The sequence below is a fragment of the Eumetopias jubatus genome, unplaced genomic scaffold (assembly GCF_037043125.1).
Source record: "Eumetopias jubatus isolate StellerSeaLion01/CBP00866 unplaced genomic scaffold, mEumJub1_p1.0 scaffold_3, whole genome shotgun sequence".
NCBI classification, from domain to species: Eukaryota; Metazoa; Chordata; class Mammalia; order Carnivora; family Otariidae; genus Eumetopias; species Eumetopias jubatus.
Window position 1 is genome coordinate 69,077,496 of NW_028274809.1, and position 26,939 is coordinate 69,104,434.

At 34.5% G+C, this 26,939-nt stretch overlaps 1 protein-coding gene across 4 annotated transcripts in view; it reads left to right on the top strand.

Moving 5' to 3' along the window:
* The window catches only part of KCNH7 (potassium voltage-gated channel subfamily H member 7), a 472,323-nt gene that overhangs the window by 394,757 nt on the left and 50,627 nt on the right, over positions 1-26,939 (top strand). For all 4 annotated transcript variants that reach the window (XM_088022141.1, XM_028113114.2, XM_028113115.2 and 1 more), the window contains 3 exons: positions 365-790; positions 15,589-15,988; positions 26,589-26,788. In XM_088022141.1, the coding sequence (XP_087878267.1) occupies positions 365-790; positions 15,589-15,988; positions 26,589-26,788 (1,026 nt within the window). The remainder of the gene's footprint in view (positions 1-364; positions 791-15,588; positions 15,989-26,588; positions 26,789-26,939) is intronic.

Genomic DNA, 26,939 nt, shown 5'->3' on the forward strand with positions numbered 1-26,939 from the left:
ATTACTCATGTATCAGACTGATTTTATGATTTTCTAAAAACAGCCATGTATTTTTATTTCTGAGTAGTAGTATGTTCCAAAAGAACCAGTAACCACTCCTTGCTTTCTCAGTGACAATATTCATTACTTTTCAGTGAAAATCATGTTTATCAAGAAATACCAATGGAGTTTTCTGGGGTCAAATATACTGCAGAAAGGGGGTTTATATCAGGTCCTTTAAACATATGTGTTTTTCATGCATCCTTCACAATTATATGCATCCTGCCTAATAGATTTTGATGTATAATTACCTTAATATTTTTGTAGGTTAGGAGATCAGATAATGACATTTTTATGTAGTGTGCGATTTTCTTTTTTTGATCAGGTTCTCTCTTTAGGAGCAGATGTCCTGCCAGAATATAAACTGCAGACCCCACGCATCAACAAGTTTACAATATTGCACTACAGCCCCTTCAAGGCAGTCTGGGATTGGCTTATTCTGCTCTTGGTCATATACACTGCTATTTTCACGCCCTATTCTGCAGCCTTTCTCCTCAATGACAGAGAAGAACAGAAAAGACGAGAATGTGGCTATTCTTGTAGCCCTTTGAATGTGGTGGACTTGATTGTGGATATTATGTTCATCATAGATATTCTCATAAACTTCAGAACAACATATGTAAATCAGAATGAAGAAGTGGTAAGTGATCCGGCCAAAATAGCAATACACTACTTCAAAGGCTGGTTCCTGATCGACATGGTTGCAGCAATTCCTTTTGACTTGCTGATTTTTGGATCTGGTTCTGATGAGGTAAGTGTTGCTTAAGAATCTTATTCTCTGAAAGATTGCAATTACAAAAGTGAATCTATTTCAACTGCAAAAAAACAAAAAACAAAAAACCCGCAAGTTGTTGCCGTACAAACTTCCCGTATCTCAGAGATGAAATTCATTTCATCGGAAATGCTATAAAATGAAAGGGGACAATCTTGCCACTGCAAATACTTCACAATTCTCTCTTTTTTTGTTAAGAGATATTAAAGACTATTTATCTTTTAACCAAGGAAGAAAACTTTGGAAAAGTGTTTCATAGCACATAACACATTTCCAGGCTGTAAAATCTCTACATGTTAACTTCATCAGTATAAAACTGTCAAAGTAGACGATGTCTCTTTCTTTCTCGACTCGTAATTGTGGTTGGAGACAGCAGGAACTTGTTTTATGTTTAAATTATGTGGAAGAGGCATCTTCTAAAATGCCTTGTTCAAAACTCTTTCTCTTAAATAATATCTAGAATGGAAAAGACTTCTTGTGTTCCCAGTATCTTATGAAGCTAGAAACTTCAAGGAAATCTGACAAGTAAAAGTACAGTGCATTTTCTGGTTGGAGTCCATAATTTTAACCAGATTCTCAAGGGGTTCTTTGATCCAAAAGCAGTTAAGTTCTCCTAAAGTCCCCTCCATTTAATTGCCATGAATTTTTATTGTAAATAATCTTCCTGGATTCTATAATGGAAAGACTTACAGAAGATGTGAAAGTAGTTCTCAGGGAGTAGCTTGAGAAAGATAACCTCAATGTGTTGAGTTTTAAAAACTCAGGGTACTTTTCTACCTGAGAACCCCATCTTTTCTTTTTGTTCGAGAGATCAAATATCAAAATGCCTTCTGCAGATGTTTGCTCCCTGACCAATTAAGGCTTCAGGATAAAAGAATCTTCCTCTGCCGAGGGGAACAATTAGTTTAGAAGTAAATTCTCTCCAATAGATCATGCCTGTTGAACTCTGGGCAGCTAAGAACAGGGCAGTGGAGGGGTACCTGGGTGGCTCAGTCAGTTAAGCATCAGACTGGTTTCAGCTTTGGTTGTGATCTCAGGGTCCTGGGATGGAGCCCTGTGTCGGGCCCATGGAGTCTGCTTGAGAGATTCTCTCTGTCTCCCTACCCTGCTGCCACTCTCCCAGTTCCTGCTTTTTCTTTTCTTTCTCTCTTTCTCAAATAAATAAGTAAAATCTTAAAAAAAAAAGAGCAGGGCAATGGAGCAATATGTTCTTCCTGGAGTCTACAAACCTTACACAAAGCCTCAAGCCTGACTCTCCTCATCAGTAAGGATAATAATATTACTTCCCCTCTTCCATTATTTTATTTATTTATTTTTAATTTGAGGCTCTAATAAGATAATACCTGTGAAACTCTTAGAAAAGTAATCAGAAAAAATTAGCGTCTGTTAAACCAGTTGACCTTTTCATGTTAGATACTCCTAACTTTGGTTGTTAATTTAGAGGCAAGAAAGCAAAATACTTCTTGATACTTATCTTTATGAGTTTCTTGCAATGGGTGATCCATGTATTTACATCAAATAAGTTCTTATTGATAAACACTAGAGTAAAATCTCATTCTTTCAAATTTTAAAATATGTACACCAATAGCAGATTAAATTTCAACTTGACAAAATAAAAGAATGAATGAACAAATAAATAGCTAATAGGATCATTAGGGGAAGTTGATTTACTGATGAGATTTCATCAATAACAATCAAACCAGTATTGGAATATGCTGATTAAAACCATTAAGGTAGAATTTCTAGGAAGCAACATTTGATTAGTTTATTTTTAGTTTCTATATCACTTGAAAATTATAACATTAAAATATGTGATTTCGATGATCGCTATTTCAGACAGGACTTCAAGAGAGCTGAAGCAAAAATTGTGATTCACGTTAGTATAGGATGAAGTAATCTCTGGGAAAAATGATGTCTGGACAATGTTTTCCAGGTAGCATCAAGGAAAAGGTGAAGTTTGCCTCAAAGAAAGCAATGCCAGGTCTCTACTCCTGTGTGCTTTCATGGGCTCCCCCATGGTCCCAAAGCTACTCCTAATTCTTTTAAGATGTGATATGATATGAAAAGAGTTCTGACTTTGGACTTAGACCTCGGTCTGACTCTCCTCTTTGCCACTTACTTGCTATATTTTGGCAAGATACTTAACTCATTAAGATTTCATTTGTGTTTCTGTAAAATGGTGAAAGGTCTGTTCTTATGATTTTAAAAATAAAGCAGCCTATATGAAGAGACTAACTCAGTACCAGGTACATAGTAAGTACTTGCCAAAGGTTACTCCTTTTCTCCTTTCCATCCCTTTGGATTAAAGTCTGTTTCTTAATGAAGTCTTCCCTTAAACTTACATGTTACCACAGTAATCCATAAATACCTTAATTAATCTTTATTCAGTAAATACCTACTGAGTGTCTGTGATCTTATAGTAGTTACTAGACTAGCTAGTTGCAGTTAGGAATCCTGAAGAAATGGGAGACAGAAAGGAAATATTTTGAGGATGGTTATTAGGTTGCAAAGCAAAGGAGCATGAGGCGTATTTTAGAGGGAGGTATGCAGGCATCAAGGATAGCAAGTGGAGGGCTGGGTCTGGAAGGGGGATAAGGGTGTCAACTATTGGGCTGAGTTGGTGATGAGAGGTAACAACAAGACCAGTGATGACTTGGACTACTTTATACATTTTTCAAGGGTAATAATGAAGATATTTCTTTTATATACAAACTATATTGTATAACTATAATCAGGCTTTTTTCTCTTTTTTTTATTATGTTAATCTCCATACATTACATCATTAGTTTTTTTTATTTTTTATTGTTATGTTAATCACCATACATTACATCATTATTTTTTGATGTAGTGTTCCATGATTCATTGTTTGTGCATAACACCCAGTGCTCCATGCAGTACGTGCCCTCTTTAATACCCATCACCAGGCTAACCCATCCCCCCACCGCCCTCCCCTCTAGAACCCTCAGTTTGTTTCTCAGAGTCCATAGTGTCTCATGGCTCATCTCCCCTTCCGATTTCCCCCCCTTCATTTTTCCCTTCCTGCTATCTTCTTCTTCTTTTTTTTTTTTTTTTTTAACATATAATGTATTATTTGCTTCAGAGGTACAGGTCTGTGATTCAACAGTCTTACACAATTCACAGTGCTCACCACAGCACATACCCTCCCCAATGTCTATCACTCAGCCACCCCATCCCTCCCACCCCCCACCACCCCAGGAACAGGCTTTTTTTAAAGATTTATTTATCTATTTGAAAGAGAGAGCAAGCAGGGGTGGTGGAGAGGCAGAGGGAGAGAGTCCCTAAGCAGAATCCCCGCTGAGCACAGAGCCCAACCAGGGGCTCAATCCCAGGACTCCAAGGTCATGATCTGAGCTGAAAAAGAGCCAGACGCTAAACTTACTGAGCTACCCAGGTGCCCCTATAATCAAGCTTTTAGTTAGTTTTTCAATACATAGTGATATTTCAGAATGATACTTTTCCAAAAGTGTATAATGTCATGTAGTAAAAGTATTAAAAATATTTAGCTTCCTTTTTTGTTTCTGGCAAAAAATAAAGAGAGAGAGAGAGAAAAATGCTTCTGGAAAAAAAGAGATCTTATATTCAAAGGAACTAATTTGGGAAGTCTCATCACAAGAATATGAAAAAAGAAAACTTTTTGGGATTTTTGACCTGAAACTAAATGGGAAATCCTAAAATCATTAAGCTAGAGGTCACCCTGATGAGAGATTATCCAGTGCAATGTTTTTCAAACTGGGGTATCATAGAGGTGACTGAGAGAGTTGACCTGAGTTCAGAGGCCCTCAAGAGTTGACATCAGGACAGATTGATAAGACTCAGAGCCATCCACCTCTACTATAAAGGATTAGCTCGATTGTGTCTGCTAGACCAATTGGAGTTTCATGTAATTTTTTTTACAAATTTTAATGAGAATTGACTTAACTCATTTTGCCATTTCCAGAAAGTGCTGTGGTAACCTCTACTTGAATAGGTTTATTCATTCTGTGAGCATTTATTGAGAACCAACTATTGCCAACATGCTAGACTCTGCGTTTACAGAAAAGAGTAAGACAAGGACCCCACTGTCTGGGAACTCACAGTCTACAAAGGAGAAGAGCAGAGGAGCAGAGAGAGTACTATCTGATAAATGCTTTAATAGCATCACGTACAGGGGGACATGTGAGCATGCAAGGGAGGGTTCCTGAATATGAGTGGATGTTTTTCAGGTAGAAGGGGTAGGAAAGTCATACCAGTTAGAGGGGAAGCCCATTAGAAGCATGGAGTTACAAGGTGTTGGTTCCCAGTCCTATCAGACCCAATATAACAAATATTTTATAAAGCCCCTTTTGTTATTGTTAAGTAAAAGTCATAAATAGCATAGCCTTTTTATATACATAATTTCATAAATATAATATATAATGCTTGCCCTTAATATAAAGAAGAAATAAAAGAAATGTGTTCATAATAAAATACTAGTTGAATATATAAATGCTCCAGGCATGTCTACGTTAAATGGTATAATGAAATTATCAGATGTTTGTACCTAGTTTTATAATGAGGAAGTCCATATTTGAGCAATAAACTCAATAGTAAGTTGAATATTAGTTTATTTTATATTTCCATTTTAATATAAGGATTGAATATATATGTATGTGCTTACGTGGGTATGCATCTGTATGATGCATACAGGTAGACATACATACAGGTAGATACGTATACATACACATATATTAATATTTACACACACCTAGAAATCTCATGACTGCAGACTGACATAGCCATGCTGTATACACAAGTATACAATACCACAGGACTTGCTGCCACTGAAGATATAATTTTCTGCAACAGTAAACAATTCTTAGTGAAGGTCCAAACTAAACAAGTCAATTATCTCTCAGTCTACAAGGTAGTTAAATTCCTGGATATTTTAATGAATACTAAAACGTGCAAAACTGAACATCTGTTTATATGTAAAATCCAGCATTGAAGCTCAATAAATAAGTTTGGGTTTTGCCAATACAAATGACTGTGGGACACTGAAAAATTATATAGGACACAGATACCTTTTTCCTGTTGGAGACTGCTGTAGGCATTATAGGACTTCCTACTTGCATCACTGTACTGGGAAGTAAGGGAAAATTCAGGAAGATGGTGTCAAATACTGTAAAGACATAAAGTAGGATGAAGACCGGAAATAAATCATTGAGTGTGTCAGTTCACTATGCGTTGCTGTCAATTAGATGTATTGGCCACAGCCAAACTGAAGTGGCTTCAGAAATTAATAGGAAGCAAGTAGGGCCCCTTCTTGCTAGAATCTTGGTAATAAAAGGAGGGGGGAAAGGCAGTACTGGAAGGCTACACATGGTGAAGGAAAGAGTTACTGTTTTTGTTTCTGTTTTTCCCCCTTAAGAAGTTCATGAGCTGACAAGAAAAAGCCATGTGGTGCAGAATGGCTTCTGCAGGTGGCTAACTTGGAGGAGGAGATTAGGAACGATTTTGGGGGAAGTGCCATTTGAGTTGAGACTTGACCGGAAAAAAACTAGCCTCATGAAAATACATGCAAGCATTTCAAGCAAAAGAAAACACTAGTGAAAATGGCCCAAGTGGGGAACAAGCTTGCTGTGTTAGAATGGAAAGAAGACCAGTGGCAGCTAGGCTGAACCACAGTGAGTTGGGAGTTGAGTGCTAAGATAGGAGGATGCAGAGACAGGGACCAAACTGTGCGCAACAGTGACATTTGGGGTTTATTCTGGCTGCGGTGGAGCCTTCCGAATCAGAACAATATGATCTAATGGACGGTTCTAAAGACCTCCTGGCTGATGTCTGCAGACAATTTAGTCAGGGTAGAAGCAGGGGAAGGACTTAGAGCTTTTGCTATAATGTAGCAGGAACAAAACAGCAACAGCTTGGACCACATGGTGGCAATAGAAGTGAGGAGATAGAGATATATCTGGAATACCGTAGAGGGAGCTGTGAGGGCTTGTCGATGGATTAAATATTGTTGGAGGAGTAAGAAACAAAGCAGAATAAATGATGGTTCAGAGATTTTTGTTGTTTCTTTCTTCTCGTTTGAAATATTTTGGAGGATGGAAGTCCTGAAGTGACTTTAGTAGGTGGCCGTTTGCTTATCCAGATGGGAAAAACCTGGGGAAAAAAATTATGGGGGAGAAATTCCTGTTTGGGCCACGTGAAGTTTGAGACGCTGATCAGTCATCCGAGTAGGGACAGCGTATAGGCAAGTCAGGGACTCCATGAGCAACTAAAAAGATACATATGTGAGTATAAGAAAAAGAACTGAGATCCATTAAATTATAAATTAGATATAATCATGGCAAAGATTGGTTTAGATCAGTGCTTCTACCTCAGGACGATGCACTGATTTCAGTGTGGAGCTCATAAAAGAGTTTGGAGATTCATAATTGGTAGGTCTAAAGTAAAGCCTTGAAACCTGCATTTTTAAAAGTGGCAGGAATTTCTGCTGTTTAAATATCCAACATCCGGTTGCCTTATCTGGAACAAAGAGGAAGTCCATGCGCTTATGGGTGAACATTTCTACAAAATAAAGACATAAATAATCAAGTGAAGCAGTGGTTTTAAACTAAACATAAGGACAGTCATGATTTCATTATCACTTAATTCTAACTGAATTATTAAAAATGTTTCTTCTGTGCATCACAGCATCTCAGATGACTTAGAGAAAACAATTTTGTTAATGTCAAATGACTTCCTTGCAAATTTCTCTAATGGTAAGATACTGTAACATTTCAGTTTTATTTACGTTCAACTCTGAAGAAGGAAAGCTATTCGAATTTTGGATCTATATTATTTTAGCTATAAAACATATATCCTAACAATGCTGAGTATAGCTTGGCATATACATTTTTTCCTAAAGCCGATATATGAGCAGAATTGCTCACTTTTTCAAAACAGTCATTTAACTTTTTAGCTTAAGTAAATGTAAATCTCCTACTAATAACTAGAGACTCTTCTAAAATGTTAAAAAAAAATAAAATAGGAATACTGACAGGGGTGCCTGAGTGGCTCAGTCGATTAAGCATCTGACTCTTGATTTTCACACAGATTATGATCTCAGGGTCCTGGGATCGAGCCCTGCATCATTGGGCTCTCTGCTCAGAGGGGAGTCTGCTTCTCCCTCTCTCTCTGCCCCTCCCCCCACTCATACTCTCTCACTCTCTCTCAAATAAATAAATAAAATCCTTAAAAAAAAAAGAAAGGAATACTGACAATAACTAGGCTTGCCTATGTCATTAGTATCTTCCTAATGTTAATGCCATCCAGAATGACCAAGGAAGGAAAGGATTCTCTATGTCTTAATTTTTGCATCATCAAATATCATGCCATCCATAGCAAATTATCTCAATATCACTGATGCAAGAGAACAACATTATTGACTCTGTCTCCAAAAAGTCAACTTTTCATTATCTGCCTCAAGTTTTCCCATATTTTGCTTATCTGTGGAAAATCTTACTTTCAAATATATCAGCTGTTAAAATCTAGAGCATTCTCTTTAGCTACACACTTCATTAACCTCTTCTGAAAATTAGTGGGGTTTTTTGATTAATTACTTCCTTTGTGGGACTCTCTCCAGTCCCATTTTACTGTTATTTTTCATGAATCCTGAATACAGGCAAGGTCTTTGAAACCTAGGTATATACAGTGCTCTTTGAGGGAAAGTTTTACTAGAAAAGAGGAGTTTCTGTTCACATTGATATGTTTGTTTCATTAGTCTGTTAGATGTATCATAGAATGGATACAAGGGAAAACTTAGCAAGCATCTGTATAGAAATTCTGGTCACCTTGTCAGAATTCTTTCTGAACCTGATCTCTACAGCAGTTGCCATTAGTTTTTTAGACGTGAATTGCTAAAAAAAAAAAAAAGATAGCAGGAAGGGAAGAATGAAGGTGGGGAAATCGGAGGGGGAGACGAACCATGAAAGACTATGGACTCTGAGAAACAAACTGGGGGTTCTAGAGGGGAGGGGGTGGGGGGATGGGTTAGCCTGGTGATGGGTATTAAGGAGGGCATGTATTGCATGGAGCACTGGGTGTTATACACAAACAATGAATCATGGAACACTACATCAAAAACCAACGATTTAATGTATGGTGATTAATATAACATAATAAAAAAATAAATAAAAATAAAGTCACATGATTAAAAAACTAATGATGTAATGTATGGTGATTAATGTAACATAATAAAATTTAAAAAAATGAATTGCTAAAACATTAGACATATTCATGGTCAAATTTAAATGACAAAATGCCGTTTTGAAGAACTGCATACATAATATATTTCTACCCATAGAGTGACTGTGTGTCCATTTTGATAGTTCTTGAGAGTTAAGACAGATGTCTCCATTGGCTTGTATTTGAGGCTGTTGGTCATGCCTCCAAAAAATCTGTGGTATGACAAGTGAGAGACACAGGATCTCCAATGAAATAATTTTTGAACCAAGGAAATATAAGAACATTTCATCAAAAAAATATGTTTTGCCTTAAGTTGATCATTTTTTCATCATGTATATGGGATCTATTGTCTACAATTTGCTAGAGATGACATAAGGTTCAATTTTTGGTGAAATATTTCTCAAAACAAGTCAAATTCCCATTTTAAAAATATAACATCCATAGCTTTTTATTCATTGTAACATTTGCTTCCTACTATTTAAAATAATTTGATTACCAGTTTTCCATGTTATTGTAACTAAAGAAAGGGAAAGTGAGTTCAAATTGCAGCAAAATAGAATGTTAATTATGAACAAAATAAAAATATTCGCATCTTGACAGTAAAGGTTCTTAAATATTGGAGTGAGTTTCACAGGGAGGTTGTAAAATCTTGTGTTTGAAAGCCTGTTTGTGGAGGAATTTGTGAGGTTTGGTATGAATAAAGAAAGGATAAGCTAGGTGATTTCCTTAAGGTTTTTTACATAATCAAAATATTTTTTTATTGTATCAGTGAATGTGTCCTTAGAAATACTAAAAAAAGTGTGACTCAAGCTGAACAAAGAACTCAAAACTAGTTTCAATATTATTAAGTTTTATTAGGTAAGTAATTCATGGAATGGTATATACAAGCACCAGAGCTTAGAGGGAATTGAAATAAAATATAAAGCAAACATGAGTGTAGAGTTATGAAATGTATTACTAAGTGTTCCAAACTCCCCACATGTACCCAAATATTTCTTGACAAACAGAACAGAATGATGGATTAAGTAGAAATTTTCAGTGATGATTCATTCTTTCAATCCTGTAGACAAAACTGAAGATCACATACTTCTATTTCCCCATTTATAAAAGAATAATTCTATCCATTTACTACAGGCAAAACTTTTGGAGAGTAAACCTCTGAAATAAAGTATTTTAAATGTAAGAATCTTAAAAATGCTTACTTAAAAATTATTTTGAAAAATTATTTTGAAAACTTATTGAGCATAATATTTTCTCTTATTGATGAGGCTTTCTTAGTTTAACTATAGCCAGCTATAGTCTTGAGAAGAGAATTGTTTGATAATAGTAAGAAATCCCCTGTTCTACTTTCAGGCCTTTAGAAAGAATTCCACTTCCACTAAGAAAGGATATTACCTCATCTATTGTAAAATATCTGGGGAAAAAAAAAATCACATAGTCTTCTTGAGTCCTGGTCTGGTATCTAACGTGTTTACAAAATTGCAATTGTTTAGAGTATATATTTTTATTAAAATAAAGTTTAGTTAAGAAAGTCATACTTAATAAAGGAAACTAACTTCTACCTCAGTATAAGAAAGTATCTAAGGCTTTATTTTTTAAAAATTTATTTATTTATTTGAGAGAGAGAAAGCACATGCCAGGGGAGAGGCAGAGGAAGAGGGAGAAGCAGACTCCCCGCTGAGCAGGGAGCCCGACGCGGGACTCAATCCCAGGACTCCAGGATCATGACCTGAGCTGAAGGCAGACACTTAACAGACTGAGCCACCCAGGAGCCCTGAAAGTATCTAGGGCTTTAATAAACTATGGATATGGGTACATTTTTTAAAAAAATTGAAATTGGATGATATGCTTCAGCCACCCAGAAATCTGAATGATTTGAATTGCCAGGGGAAGAGTCATTTTACATTTAAAAAGTTCTGACAAAATACATTAAAAATAAAAGTTTTAAATAAGTATTCTTTCTTTACCGTGGCATTCAGGCAAAAAGAGTTTGCAGCATCATTCAATCACAGTTAAAGGAGTTCAGGTCTGAAATGGCATAGGTACTGATAAGGCAGAGCCATGGCTTCTTAGAATTCATTATGTCTCCTTTGCTACCATTTATGAGCAGAACCAAAAAAACAAAGTACCTTGCTTCAATCTACTGCAAAGTAGCTCACCTCTTTCTCCATATACTTTATTATTATGATGTGTTTGTAATTCATAATTACACATAAGTCTTGGGAGTTCTTATGCTTTTTTAGTCTACCAAAAGTAATAATAGACAATATTTTTTCGAATACCAGTAACAAGTTAAGAAATAACATCTAAGAAAATTTCTTACCTCCACTATTTTTTAAATTATTGCAGTAGGTTAAAAGATAGTTTTATTTCTATTTTCAAAATTTGGAAAAAAACCACAAAAATAGATTTACATAATATCTCTGAGTATTACATGAAATTAGATACACTGTGAGAGAAATGTGTATCCTGAAAACATTCTACTTAGCCAAGTTTTGATGTTAACACAATTAAGGTAAGTGTTGGTCCCATTTTTCATTTGCACATAATACAGAGAGAGTACATTGAACTAAACAATGGGGACTAAGAGTCTCCAACAAATCAGCAAGAGGAGATTGATCATTCTTTAGGTTACTCTCTCTGAGATTTTGGTGCAATCGTTTTTCTCTTTGTGTAATATGGGCAAACCCTTTAAATCTTTAAAGAGATATTTAAAGAAGAAAAGAGTTATTGCAATCTTAAGTGTCACCTACAAGATATGCGTGTCTCATATGCAACAGTAGCTAAGGATGAATGCGCAGGTGTGTTAGCAGCATCTTGACAACACTAAAAATAAGATCAAGTCATTTGTTACATTGTCAAACAACATATGTAGTTATGCTTGGGTACATGTTATGGAATCACAACAGAATGGCTTTGACTGTTGAAATCATTTTTCACTCAATCTTATGAAGCAACTGAAAGGTAAAACAACTGTTTAGGAATTTCTCCCCCTTTCCCTCGCTCTGCCTTCCCTTCTTCCTCTTCCTCTCCTTCCCTCTCTACAACTGCAATTATTTTGTAGGAATAATGTCAACTGGGTTGAGAATTCATCATGTGCTATATTTCTTAAACCTTTTTTTCCAGAAAAGATGTTACTTATGTGTTATTATATAAATTATATTCATTTATCTGCTTAGAGAACTTACTATCACCTAGGTTTTACCTCTTTTTGATATAATCCTAGAAGAAACAACCAGTGTTTTTTTGAAGGGAGGGAAAAAGGAGAGTGGTGGCTTACACAGCAGTTGGATTCCTTTTTCTTTTTTTCATAACATCATTTTTGTTTTACTATCTTGGCAGCCAGAAGAGTCGTTAGGACTTATTATCACAATACGTTATTAAAACATCTCATTTGTTTTGAAGCATTTCATTTCATTAACCAAATACCCTAGAGAATTTTCATTATATTTCATTTATTTTGAGGTTCAGAGAGAAATTTTCTTTCAAAGATAAAAAGTTTTGAATAATAATCGTCAAATGTTTCTGATTTCTCAACACAAGTAAATAGGTAACGGAGCAAGGAGAAAAAAATAAACACACAAACTGAAGCTGTGAAGTGTAGAAAGAGACACGTTGAACCAGGGCTATTCCTGTTACTGAAATCCAAGCAGCCAGTGCATCTAGATAAGGCTCTTGTCTTTAAAATTCCTGCCATTTCCTGAGAAGGCCAAAAGGCCAGTGTTGAAAAGCCTCCAGTTGGAATTCTAGCTATCAAAGTAATGCATTTGGAAAATGTGTAAGTTCTATCAATCCATTTCACGATATAATGTGCCTGCTTACTAATGAAAACTAAAGCACATGGGATATTTAAATAACACAAAAAGCTAGTATTTACAGGGCATTACCTACAACCCTGTGAGGAGGCATTATTATACCCATTTACAGGTGAAAATTTTGAGGTTTAGAAATTAAATAAACAACTTGTCCAAGATGACAGACTGGTATGGATGCAGAATTCATACATCCATTTGTTCGTGCCAAAGTCCTAACATATAACTGATCAGCTAAAACAGACATATGAAAACATGCTCCACAGCACTCATCATCAGGGAAATCCAAATCAAAACTACAATAAGGTACCACCTCACACCTGTCAAAATGGCTAAAATCAACAACACAGGAAACAAAAGATGTTGACAAGGATGCAGAGAAAGGAGAGCCCCTTACACTGTTGGTGGGAATGCAAACTGGTGCAGCCACTCTGGAAAACAGTATGGAGATTCCTCAAAAAGTTAAAAATAGAACTGTCCTACAACCCAGCAATTTTAATACTAGGTACTTACCCAAAGGACACAAAAATACTGATTTGAAAGGGCATATGCACCAAGATGTTTATAGCAGCACCATCAACAATAGCCAGATTATGGAAAGAGGCCAAACATCCATCAACTGATGAATGGATAAAGAAGTGGTACATATATACAATGGAATATTACTCAGTCATCAATAAGAGTGAAATCTTGCCATTTGCAACAGTGTGGGTGGAGCTAGAGTGTATTATGCTAAGCAAAATAAGTCAAAGACAAATACCACATGATTTCACTCATCTGTGGAATTTAAGAAGCAAAATTGGTTAACATAGGGAAAGGAAGTAAAAAGAAAGAGAGAGAGGGAAGCAAACCATAAGAGACTGTTAAGTATAGAGAAAAAACTGAGGGTTTCTGGAGGGGAGGTGGGTGGGAGATGGGCTCAATGGGTGATGGGGATTAAGGAGGGCACTTGCTGTGATGAGCACAGGGTGTTATATGTAAGTGATAAATCACTAAATTCTACTCCTGAAACCAATATTACACTATATGTTAACTAACTAGAATTTAAATAAAAACTTGAAACAAAAAAGAAGAACCAACTAAATTAAAAAAAAAAAAGCTCATCAGTTAAAATGTTGATAATTCAAATGATGGAAATTTGACTTTTCTTCCAGAGAACTACCTTATACTAACTTAAACTCTCCATTTATTCACTGAGAACAGATACACTCTTTACATTTGTGAAGAAAAAAAAATACTATTTTCTTTATTCTACCTTAAAAATTAGTAACTCAACATTGGAAACAAGGAAGAACCACTTCTCCACACATCCCATAATGAGTAAAGACCAGAGCCCAAATGTGATATGCACATCCTAACTGCATAATGTCCTCTCACCTCTAGAAGTTTGCAATACAAACTGAAAAGAATTCAGAGGAGACCGAAGGATCTCCCTTTCTCCTCTTGACCACTCTGGCACAAGAAAAAGAAGAAAGAAAGAAAGAGAGAGAGTGAGAGAGAAAGAAAGAGAAAGGAAGAAAGAAAGAAACTACAACACTGATTATAGAATATTAATGAAACTATTTTTCTTAATATTTAGTGCTTTTTTCCCATCTGAATAGATAGAGGGTGATAACTCTGACATGCTATTTTTTTAATTAAAATATAAGTGTTCTTAATACAGTTGGATATACTCTGCAAAATAAACACCAACAATGAACACATAAAATGACTCAACAATTGATTGGTAAACACCATGTAACTATGGAATAATTATATGCCCTGTGAATTATATAGTACTTATAGCTGACATTATTTAGGAAAACTAAGAAATGAACTTATAATTTGTACTTATCAGATTTCAAATCCAAACAACCAGTTAAGTATCCTGTTATTATATAGAAGTGTCTTATCATTAGATACCTGGTCAGTAATAATCATGCAATTAGTTACACATATCACACCCCAAAGAAAAATACATCATATCATTGGGACATCAAGAAACAATTCATCAACTTAGCACATTTAGAAAGGAAAGACGAATTTAAATATAGTGCATAAGGCATGCATACAATCATCCAATAAGTCTCCCAATGACCTTGCCTGGCTCTTCTCATTATGCAGGTCTCTCTCAACTCTAACGTCAGCTCCTCAGCACGATCTTCTTTGGCCTTTCCTTATAAAGTCACCCCCCCAACACCCTTTATCATACCACTCTGTTTTATTAGCATTATCACACTTTTCACTCTGAAATGAGCTTATTGTTTGTTTCTTTAAAATAATATCTATCTCTCCCCAAAAGACAGTGACATTTAAGATTGGAATAACTCCTCATTAGAAAAGGCATTTTGTCTAGTAAGTAAATGTCTCTTTCTGTTACAAAAGTGATCATGTCTGCCTGCTCAACACTATAATCCCAGTGTGTGGCACTTGCTGGGCACACAACACACAGGGATGTTAATTGGTGAATAATTGATTTACTGAGTATTTATTATCTTCAAGACACTTGGTTAGAACATAAAACTAGACAGATGGAGTCTCTGTCCCATGAGTCTTGCATGTCAAGATAGTGAATTAATGTACCACAGACTTTCAAAGTATTTTTCAAAGCAGATGTAAAATTAAAAAAAAAAAACTAACCTTAATACTTAATTCAAATATGCATTTATCCTCAATGCTACTATATTGTTTTAACCTGTTTCTACCTACTTTGCTTCACAGGAACATACACTGAATTGTTTGCCAACTGTTTCTGACCATACACATTTATTTCCACAGACAACAACATTAATTGGTCTTTTGAAGACAGCTCGACTCCTTCGTCTTGTGCGAGTGGCCCGAAAACTTGATCGATATTCAGAATATGGCGCTGCTGTCCTAATGCTTTTAATGTGCATATTTGCCCTGATAGCTCACTGGCTGGCTTGCATTTGGTATGCAATTGGGAATGTGGAAAGGCCCTACCTGACAGACAAAATTGGATGGTTGGATTCCTTAGGACAACAAATTGGGAAACGATACAATGACAGTGACTCAAGTTCTGGACCATCCATTAAAGACAAATACGTCACAGCACTTTATTTTACCTTCAGCAGTTTAACCAGTGTAGGATTCGGAAATGTGTCTCCTAACACCAATTCGGAGAAAATATTTTCAATCTGTGTCATGTTGATTGGCTGTAAGTAGATTTCTCTTTTGTTATCTATTAGGATAAAATATAAAATTGGTATCTATAGACAATTCAGAATAAGGCGAAGAAAAAATTATAGAAAACTGTAGATGTAATGGAATTATATATATGGGTATTATATATTCTATGAAACCTGATTCTCTCTATGAAGGGGAGATACCAAAAGGACTTTCAGCACCTCAGAAAACCACAAACATAAAACTGAGCGACATGGATCTTGTGATTCCAGAATTGAGACTTGTAGTTCATTTCTGCTACTGTAAAAACATTGGTAGTGGTTATTTTTTATTTTAAGCTGAGGCCAGATTAGAATGGGAAAGATTAGTTTACATTACTAGATAGATAGATATATTTCTAAAAAGAAAATATATATTTGTATATAAAATATATAGAATAGAAATATATATCTTATATATCTGTATTTATAGATAGATATATACACAGATAAATATATATATGTATTTTTCACCACTTATTGACTAAAAATTCTTTTCCCTATGATATTATGCCAAAACTTAAGTGATTGCTCTTTACCTTGTAATGGGGTGATGAGATTAACATCATTAAGAGGCATGTTTTGGAATAAGAAACAAAAAAATTCTGCATTAAACTAAAGATGTTTTAATATTTTTAAAAATCATACTGCAGAGTCACTAAAGATAACTGCTGTGCTACCAAGCAGCAATTGACAAATCCATAATGGATTTTTAAAGCTCAAAAAAGGGCATCATCCCTAGATGGTGTAGAGATCTGAAAATAGATCCAGAGTTGATTTTAAACAGCATATTGACTAATGAAACGTACTTAGATAAGTTTTATTTATGAAACTTAAGTCAATTCACCCAGTTTATTGTTCATTATATTTAAAATTTATTTTTCATATATAAGTTTTAGTATTATTATTTTAGTAAGATTTGTATAGGCAAATAGCATTATATTGAAATAACTTTAAGATATTGTACAGATTCAGGCTAAGTCTGGGCTATAAACACTGAAGTAACCTTGCACCCAGAAGGAAATGGAAAAGGGACCTACTAGGAAACAGAAAAATTCATTCCAGAGAGATTGAATCTCTCAGAACAAACACAGTCCCAACCACTCTGTGATTATAACTGCTAGTAAATACCTTATAGTGATTATAAATTTTAGTGAAATAAGTAGCAAACCAAGAAAATTTTTAAAAGTTTGTTCCTAATTAAACACCTGCATCTTGAAACTTAGAAATTGCTAGAAAGAATTTTCTAACCTGCTAACCACTTGGGAATTCCCATCACTTGTGAGGATTATGTTAAATACATAGTACTGTTTATCATATGAATTATTTTAAATTAAGGAAAACTCAGTTCTTTATTTGGTCTATACCCAATCTCTAATCCCTAAATCAGGATAATTGGCAGTCTTTTCTCCTTCCTTCTTTCTTCCTTCCTATTTTCCTTCTTTCCTTCCCTCTTAAATATAGCACAAGGCTATTTCTATTGATTCTTTAAGAAGGATACTTGTTTTCTGCAGGTATTTTTCATCTTTTAGAAAAAGAGAAAACATTCTAGTTAACTGAGTTGATTTTAAACAGCATATTGACTAATGAAATGTACTAAGATAAGTTTTATTTATGAAACAAATCAATTCACCCAGTTTATTGTTCATTATATTTAAAATTTATTTTTCATATATAAGTTTTAGTATTATTATTTTAGTAAGATTTGTATAGGCAAATAGCATTATATTGAAATAACTTTTAAGATATTGTACAGATTCAGGCTAAATCTGGGCTATAAACAGTGAAGTAGACTTGCACCCAGAAGGAAATGGAAAAGGGACCTACTTTGTAGAAAACTAAGTAGAGTAAGATAGAACCACATTCCACATAATATACTTTATTGAATAATGGACTTGGTTCTAGAAACCTTAATCAAAAGGGAATTATTTAGAGCTCAGTGTCACACAGGAAAAAATTTATAAGTATTCCTGGAGAGTTCTTTTGTTGTTGTTGTTGTTGAAGATTTTATTTATTTATGTTGACAGAGAGAGACACAGCAAGAGAGGAAACACAAGCAGGGGGAGTGGGAGAGGGAGAAGCAGACTTCCCGCCAAGCAGGGAGCCCGATGCGGGGCCCGATGCCAGGACCCTGGGACCATGACCTGAGCTGAAGGCAGATGTTTAACGACTGAGCGACCCAGGCACCCCTTCCTAGAGAGTTCTATCATCACCTGTTATGCTACAAATAAAGAAAAAAGGTTAAATTAAGACTCAAAACTTAATAATAAGAATGCCCCAAAATCTGCTTAGCCATTTCATGTATATCCATGCATCTACACATGATATTTCCATTCAGATCCAACTGTGTTAGAAAATGATTTGGTTGTCGGGGCGCCTGGGTGGCTCAGTCGTTAAGCGTATGCCTTCGGCTCAGGTCAGGATCCCAGGGTCCTGGGATCGAGCCCCGCATTGGGCTCCCTGCTCAGCGGGAAGCCTGCTTCTCCCTCTCCCACTCCCCCTGCTTGTGTTCCCTCTCTCTCTGTCAAATAAATAAAATCTTTAAAAAAAAAAGAAAGTGATTTGGTTGTCTTTGTTTAGTTATATTTCTACACTAAATGTATACTACTTAGATCTGTGAATGGCCCGATTTAAGCCTAAAATAAAACACAATATCTAAAAATATAATGTAAAATATTGTATATGTACTAATACTAGTTATAGTTTATATAGTCTAGTTATCAGGTTAAACTCTCTTATCATCCCTAAGCTTCTTTAAAACCAATCTTCATTCTAAAAGAAATATTTGAAACCAAGTTGTAAAAAACAAAGCGATCTATCATCTCTCTTACAATACAATTCGAAGAAACTAAAAATTAAACGTTAAAAGATACCATCTAACTAAATGCAAACAACTCAAATGTCTGTAGATACCTTTTAAAAGCTGCTGTTTGCAAAGACAGTTACCAGTTGTACTGCTGAATGTGTAAAGAGAACAATGACCAGAGAATTCATTTTAAAAGTGTACACAGTTCAAGACAAAAAATAAAGGAAAATTTAAGCAGCCATTAAATAAGTGTGAATATATGCTCATATATTCATATTTATGTGTTACACAAGTTTATATTTTTGTTCAAATATTCTAATATATACATTTAATTTTAAAAATACATTAACCAGTAAATGAAGGTAAATGTATTCCATCTCTTACCCTCTTGACAAACATCTTGGGAGAATTTCTTGTTTTATAACATGTAAAAAAAGTTACTGAATTTCTCTTTTAGCCATAATGGAATAACTGAAAATTGACCATATTCCCACAAAATTTTTGAAAATAAGAGAAAACTGAACAGAATACAGAAGGCACTTGTTTTCAGACATTGGAAAACAGATTGTAGGGAATTCTGATCCCTGAAGAAGGAAAACAAACAAGATGTGCCCCATGATATCTTCAGCCTTCTGCCTGGAGTCACTTTCTGGACCACACAGGAAGGAGAAGCAACATAAGCAGACACCAGTGGTCCCACTGAGTTAAGAAAACAGAATCAGAGGTCATGGTGGCTAAAGTGCTAAAATTTGCAAGACAGACAACCAGAGAAGAGGCAGCTATGGCAGAGAAAAGCTCCAGAAATATGCAGAGGTATCTCCTTGGATCGACTGATTAATACTAAGTCACAAATGCATAAGGGAAAACTCAAGGCCTGTCAAATAAATACCAGAAATACCATAAATTAAACAATTTCCAGAGCTCACACATGTATTAAAAATATTCAAGTCCCTGTCAGTAGAGTGAAAAGTCCTCATTGAATATCAAAGGTACTCATAAAAATTTCAGAAAAATAGTGCCATAGTACTAGGGCTAGTCTGTCCCTAACAAAGCTTAAAAAGTAAGCCTCAAAAGGAACAGGCTGATCCACAAGTATTTTAACTGTGTGCAAGAACAATATCGAAGATTTATATCCAGCAGTGAACATGTTAAATTTACAATGTCCATCATCCATTAAAACATTAAGAGATATGTTAAGAAACAAGAAAATGTAACCAATAATGAAGAGAAAAAAATTTTAACACAGAATCAATAAAGAAGATGTAACATATACATACAATGGAATATTATTCAACCATAAAAAGAAAAAAAGAATGAAATCTTGCCATTTTTGACAACATGGATGGACCTTGAGGGCATTATGTGCTAAGTGAAGTAAGTCAGACAGAAAAAAACAAATGCACTATAATCTCACTTATATGTAAAATCTAAACAAAACAAAACACAAACAAATAAAAATAACCAAGCTCATAGATCCAGAAAACAAATGGGTGGTTACCAGAGGTTGGGGGTGAGGGGTAAGTAAAATGGGTGAAGCGAATCAAAGGTACAAATTTCCAGTTATTAAATAAATAAATAAGGATGTAATGCACAGTATGGTGATTATAGTTAATAATACTGTATTGTATATTTTAAAGTTGCTAAAAGTAAATCTTTTTTTTAAATCTTAAAAGTCCTCATCACAAGAAAAAAATTCTGTGACTATGTATAGTGATGGATATTAACTAGACTTATTGTGATGATCATTTCTGACTGTATACAAATATCAAATCACTATGTTGTACTTGTGAAACTAATATAACATTGTACGTCAATTATATCTTGATAAAGCAAACAAAAGCCCAGAACCAGAATTGACAGAAATGATGAAACTAGCAGAAAATACCAAGCACTTTAACAAATGTGTATGTGGACTCCCAGAAAATTGGGAAGAGAACCAGAAAAAAAAATTTTTTTAATGGCTGAAATTTTTCCAAAATTGATAAAAGCTATAAACCACAGATCCAAGAAGTTTAGTGAATCCTAAACAGGTTAAACACACACACACACACACACACACACACACACACACACACACACACACTAAAGCACATCGTACTCAAATTACTGAAAACTAATGATAAAAAGTCTTAAAGTAACCAGAGAGGGGGGAAATAGGACACATCATGTACAGAGGAAAAATATCTGGTTGAGAACATATTTCTTATTAGAAACAATGCAAACCAGAAGACAATGTAATAAAATCTTTAAAGTGCTGAAATAAAAACAAAATCTGTCAACACAGAAATATTTGTTCAATTAATCTGTTCTTCAAAAGTGACAGACAAACAAAACCTGACATAATTCATCATAAGCAGAGTATAAGAAATAATAAAGTTTTTCAGGTGAAAAAAATGTTATTAAGATGAAAATTTGGATCCAGAAAAACAAATGAAGAACACTAAAAAAGGTAAATATGTAGATATGTTTAAAAGATTTTTTTCTCATTTTTAAATATCTTCAAAAAATAGTTTTTAAAGCAAAAATCAGGAGAACGAATTTTAGGTTTTATAACATATGTAGAATTAAAAATGTGACATTAATAGTATAAAAATGGGAAGGGGGAATGGAAGTATATTGTTACAAGATTCCTACATTATCCATGAAGAAATATTATATTATTTAATATACAGAGTGATACGTTAAAAATGCATACTGTAACTCTTACACCACAGCTAATAAGCCAATAGGGAAGATGAAATTAAATAATCAGATTAATAAAACCAAAAGGTAGGAAATAAGCGAAATGGGAACCCAGAGAAAACAAATAGCAAAATGGTAGATTTAAACACAGCCACATTTATAATTCCATTAAATGTAAGTGAACTAAACTCTCATTGAACTGCAGAAATTGTCAGACTGTTTTGAAAAAGGTTTCAACCATACTTTGTCTAAAGAAAACACTTAAAATATAAAGAGACAGGTAAAAAAATGGAAAATGATGTACATACAATCACTAATTGTGAGAAAATGTAAGGAGCATTATTGATTTCAAAGAAGACTTGAAGGCAAGGACTATTACCAGAGACAAAGTAGACACCACAGTCTTAAGTGTAGACACCCAATTGCAGAGCAATTACATTAACCAAAGACTGACCAAACCTAAATGAGAAATAGACAAATTCACAAGACAAATCTACAGTTACAGTTAGCAATTAACGCTCCTCCCTCTGTTTCATAGAATAAGCAGACAGAAAATCAGTAGAGATAAAAAGACTTGAACGATATTATGAATTAACTTGACATACTGGCAATTATAGAATACCAGCGGGATACACATTCCTTTTTAGCGTATGTGGGATATTCACCAAAGATAGACCATATGCTGGACTACAGATCAAATCTTCAAGACAGGTAATATTCTTTTTTTTTAAGATTTTATTTATTGATTTGACAGAGACAGAGAGAGCACAAGCAGAAGGAGAGGGAGAATCAGGCTCTCCACTGAGCAGAGAGCCTGATGCAGGGCTTGATCCTAGGACCCTGGGATCATGACCTGAGCTGAAGGCAGACACTTATCCAACTGAGCCACCCAGGCGCCCCAACACAGGTCATATTCTGAACCAAAAAGAAATCTCAACAAACTTAAAATTATTGAATCATACAGAGTATATCTCCGACCATGAGAGAAACCAGAAATTGGCAAGAGAGAAAGAAAAGAAAGAAAAGAAATGAAAAGAAAAGGAAAGAAAAGAAAAAGTGCTAGACATAGATATTTGGAAAGAAAGTAGGTAACACACCTCCAAATAACCTATGGTTCAAAGAAAAAATCACATGGAAAATTAGAAAATATTTTAACTGAATGAAAATGAAAATAAATGTATCAAAATGTGTGAGACAGCTAAAACCGTGCTCAGAGAGAAATGTGTAGCTTTAAGTGTTTTTATTTAAAAAGAAAGGTCTAAAATCAAAGATCTAAGCTCCTATTTTAAGACAAGCAAACTAAACATATAAATAGAAGAAATGGAGATAAGAACAAAAGTCAATAAAATATAAATCATACAAACATTAGAGAAAATTAATGGGAGTATATTCTGGCTCTTTAAAAGAGCCAGTCTTCCAATTAGACTGATGAGACAAAAGACATGTTACCAATGTCTTACATGAAAGGAAAGATATTACTACCCATTATAAAGATATTAAAAGAATAGTAAAATAACATTACAAATTATTATAATAAGTATGACAATTTAGATGTGATAGAAAAGTTCTTTGATACAAATTACCAAAAGTGAAACCAAAAAAAAATCCTGAGCCATACAATAAAAATTAATAAATTGGATTTCATCAAAATTAGTAACTTTAACTTTTCAAAGGACACTGTTAAGAAAAGGAACAAGCAAGTGACAGACTAGAAGAAAATATTCTCAATACTTAGATCTAAAAAAAAAAAGACTTGTATCCAGAATATATAATTTCTTACAATTCTATAATAAAAGACAACTCAATTTAAAAAATGAGCAAAAGATTTAAGTAGACATTTCAAGATATATGAATGGCCAATAAGTACAGGAAAAGATGTCATTAGTCATCAGGAAATGCAAATGAAAACTCAAGTTAGGTATTACATGCCCACTACAAGGTTAAAATCAAAGACTGGTAATACCAGCTGTTGAGTCCGGAACAATTGACATTATTATAATTGCTGGAGGGAGTATAAATTGACACAAGCTTGAGAAACAGTCTAGCAGTTTCTTATAAAGTCATACATACCACACATTTCCACTCCTAGGTGTTTAAAGGGAAATGGAAATATGTGCCCACACAAAGACTTGTACACAGATGTTCATGGCAGTTTTATTCATGATAGCCAAAACCTAGAAACCGTGGGATTTCTGTCAACAGAGGAGATAAGCTGGTAGAGCCATGCAATGCAAACCAGAGTGAAAAAAAAAGAACAAATTATTGATACACACAACAGAATTAGTTTCAAAGCCATGTTGAATAAAAGAATCAGACACAAATGAATATATACATTATGATTCCATTTATATGAAAACCTAGGCAATGCAAATTATTCTGTCATGACATACATTGGAGCTCAGTGGTTGTCTAGGTTCTAAAGTGAGTGTGTAGGCAGCCAACAAACACAAGGGAATCTTTTGGGGTGATGGAAATGTTCCATATCTTGACTGTGTTTGTAGCAGTGTATACGTTTGTCAAAATTAATTGATCTGTACAATTAAGACAGATTTATTTTATTACTTGTAATTACATGCTTAAAACATCTAATTTTTTAAGTTAAGACTTTTTAAAAGTTTGTGTAATAGGTAGAAAACAAGTGTATTGGGGCGCCTGGGTGGCTCAGTTGGTTAAGTGACTGCCTTTGTCTCAGGTCATGATCCTGGAGTCCCAGGATCGAGTCCCGCATCGGGCTCCCTGCTCAGCAGTGAGTCTGCTTCTCCCTCTGACGCTCCCCTCTCTCATGCTCTCTCTATCTCATTCTCTCTCTCAAATAAATAAATAAAATCTTTAAAAAAAAGAAAACAAGTGTATTTGTTCTGTAGGTACATTTCAGCTAATGCCTAATGACCAACTAAATTCATTAATTTGGTTAGCATATCAGATTTTGGGGGTGGTGTTCTAAAGGAAGTTTTAGGATATACCTGCTTTATTTCAATAATATCTAAACCTAAAACAAACCATTTGATGAAATTAGAACTCCCTATTGAGGAAAGCTCCCTATTGAGTTGAGGAGAGAAATGTCCTTATATAGTCTGCCATCTTGCTTTTGACTCATATTTTATGCCAATCGATGGGCATTAACTAAGTGATATATATAAAGAATATGATTATGTTGTGCTACTCTCTTGCTTACAGCTTTTAGCTCCAGTTGCTCCTAAAAAATTAGAAAAAATAATTCATGCATTCATTATAATTTAAAAAACTATCACATAGAATTACCTAAGAGAAATACATGTTATTCATGTATTCAACTATATGCTTATAATCTAGACTTTGCTATCTTGTCAACAAGTGGAAATGCCTGTTTATGATCCAAACTAATGTTTTGTTTCATTTTTATGGCAGTATGGAGATAAAACCACAATATGGAAATGAAACAAAATAAATAATTACTCTCCTCCAAGTAATTATGTGGTTTAGGTAAAATAACTGGCATTGATTATGTGCCCTCTGATTAAATCAAGTGAACTTAATCTGTACTAACTAAACTACTTCCTGAAAAAATGATAGATACTTTGGAGATATAACAGCATGCATAAATATTTCCAACCCTACAATTAGGAAGAGTAAAATACATTTTTCATGTGAATTTCCTTGAATCACAAGAATCGGTTTCAGGCAAGTATTGCTAACTCTCTTCTTAATCAACTATTCATTTACTCAGATTAGGCTCAAGTCTTTTTTCTGTGGAAGATCCAACCAAAACAGCTTATCTATCTTACTGAGAATTATTGTCTTGCACACATCCCAATTCAGGCTCACTAGAGATCTCCCCAACTCTCATCCCCCTAAATAGAGAAAAACAAGGGACCACTCCTTTCTCTGTGACATTCTCTTACTTGGAATATATATGGTAAACAAGGACCATACTAACCAAGAGACAAAGATAAGATGGAAAAGAAAGCAAATGACCAAGGAGATAAGTTGTTTTAAAATGCTGAACCTGAATCTGGCCAAAATCTACTTCAAAAATGATTAAGTGGTTTATAGAAGTAACAGTTTGTAAAGTGGGGGGAGCTGGATTTGTTGGTTGAATTCAGTTGAATCAAACACTTTAAACTGTTCATTTTTTACCACCTGCTCGGGATAGAGCAGTTCCAGTGTCTTAAACATTCGCTACCTTCTCTCTACGGTTTTGACACATGCCCAAAGATCAAAATACAGACCATGTATCATGATTTGACTTTCTGTACAGAATATAGCACTTTTTTAGAATTACTAGAAACTGAATACAAATATAAAAGGAAAGAGAAGATACTCAAAAAACTTATGTTAAGTCATAAAGATTAAGCCAGGAACCACTTAAAAGGGTACGCAACCTAAGTACGGAAATGTATAGCAAGGATTATTAGAGCAGTTTCTTTCTTCTCACAGATGAAAGAAAAATGTGTATCCTGTTTTTTTCTACAAAAAATAAAATTCTATCCTCATATTCTAAGTCAGGGGTATCTATTTTTCATCTAGAAATACTGTAGAAATACTGTAAAAATGAATTCTAATAGATTAAAAAATTGTATACAAATAAATAAGGAAATTATGAGTTCCTTAGAACAATCTATCATTCTTTAGCAAAACCGAAGTATTCAAAATAATCTTAAGATTTATAACAGATTTTTATATTAATAGGCTAAGTTTGAGGCTGAGAGGCAGAGATGTCACAATTTAAAAATTTAAAAATTGCCCTTTTAACTCCAGTTCCAGAAAACATATCTGTGGTAACCCTATGACATACATCCTTATTATATTACAAAGAAAACGTTTATTCTAGAGGCATTTTTATCTCTAATCGATACTCCAGATCATAGGCTGACAGTGTAAACAATCTGAGTTTATATTTTAATTTAGAATCCATGGTGAATTAGGAGACTTTTCTTCTCTGGATTTGTCATCAAAACTATAAAATTTACAGCAATATTGGCTTATTTTTTTTCCCTGTGGGCCAGTGGTAAATCCTTACAACTGGATTGAGATAATAAAAACATCTACATACTTGAGGTTCTCACAAGATGTAATAAAGCCAAAGTGCAATCTTCCCCCATAACTTTGTTTTTTATCCAATCCAGCACTAATGTATGCAAGCATTTTTGGGAATGTATCTGCAATTATCCAAAGACTATACTCGGGAACTGCCAGGTACCACATGCAGATGCTTCGAGTAAAAGAGTTCATCCGCTTTCACCAAATTCCCAACCCTCTGAGGCAACGGCTTGAGGAATATTTCCAGCACGCATGGACATACACCAATGGCATTGACATGAACATGGTATGTATTCCTGTTTTCCACAATGGAAGTACCTCAGGCATTATAGCTACAGTCCAGTGGGAAAACCAGTCTCACCAGCTTTGAACCCCTTGCTTTTGTTTTCCTCTCAGATATTTATTTTCTCCCCTGGAGATAGTCTCTCATTCTCAAT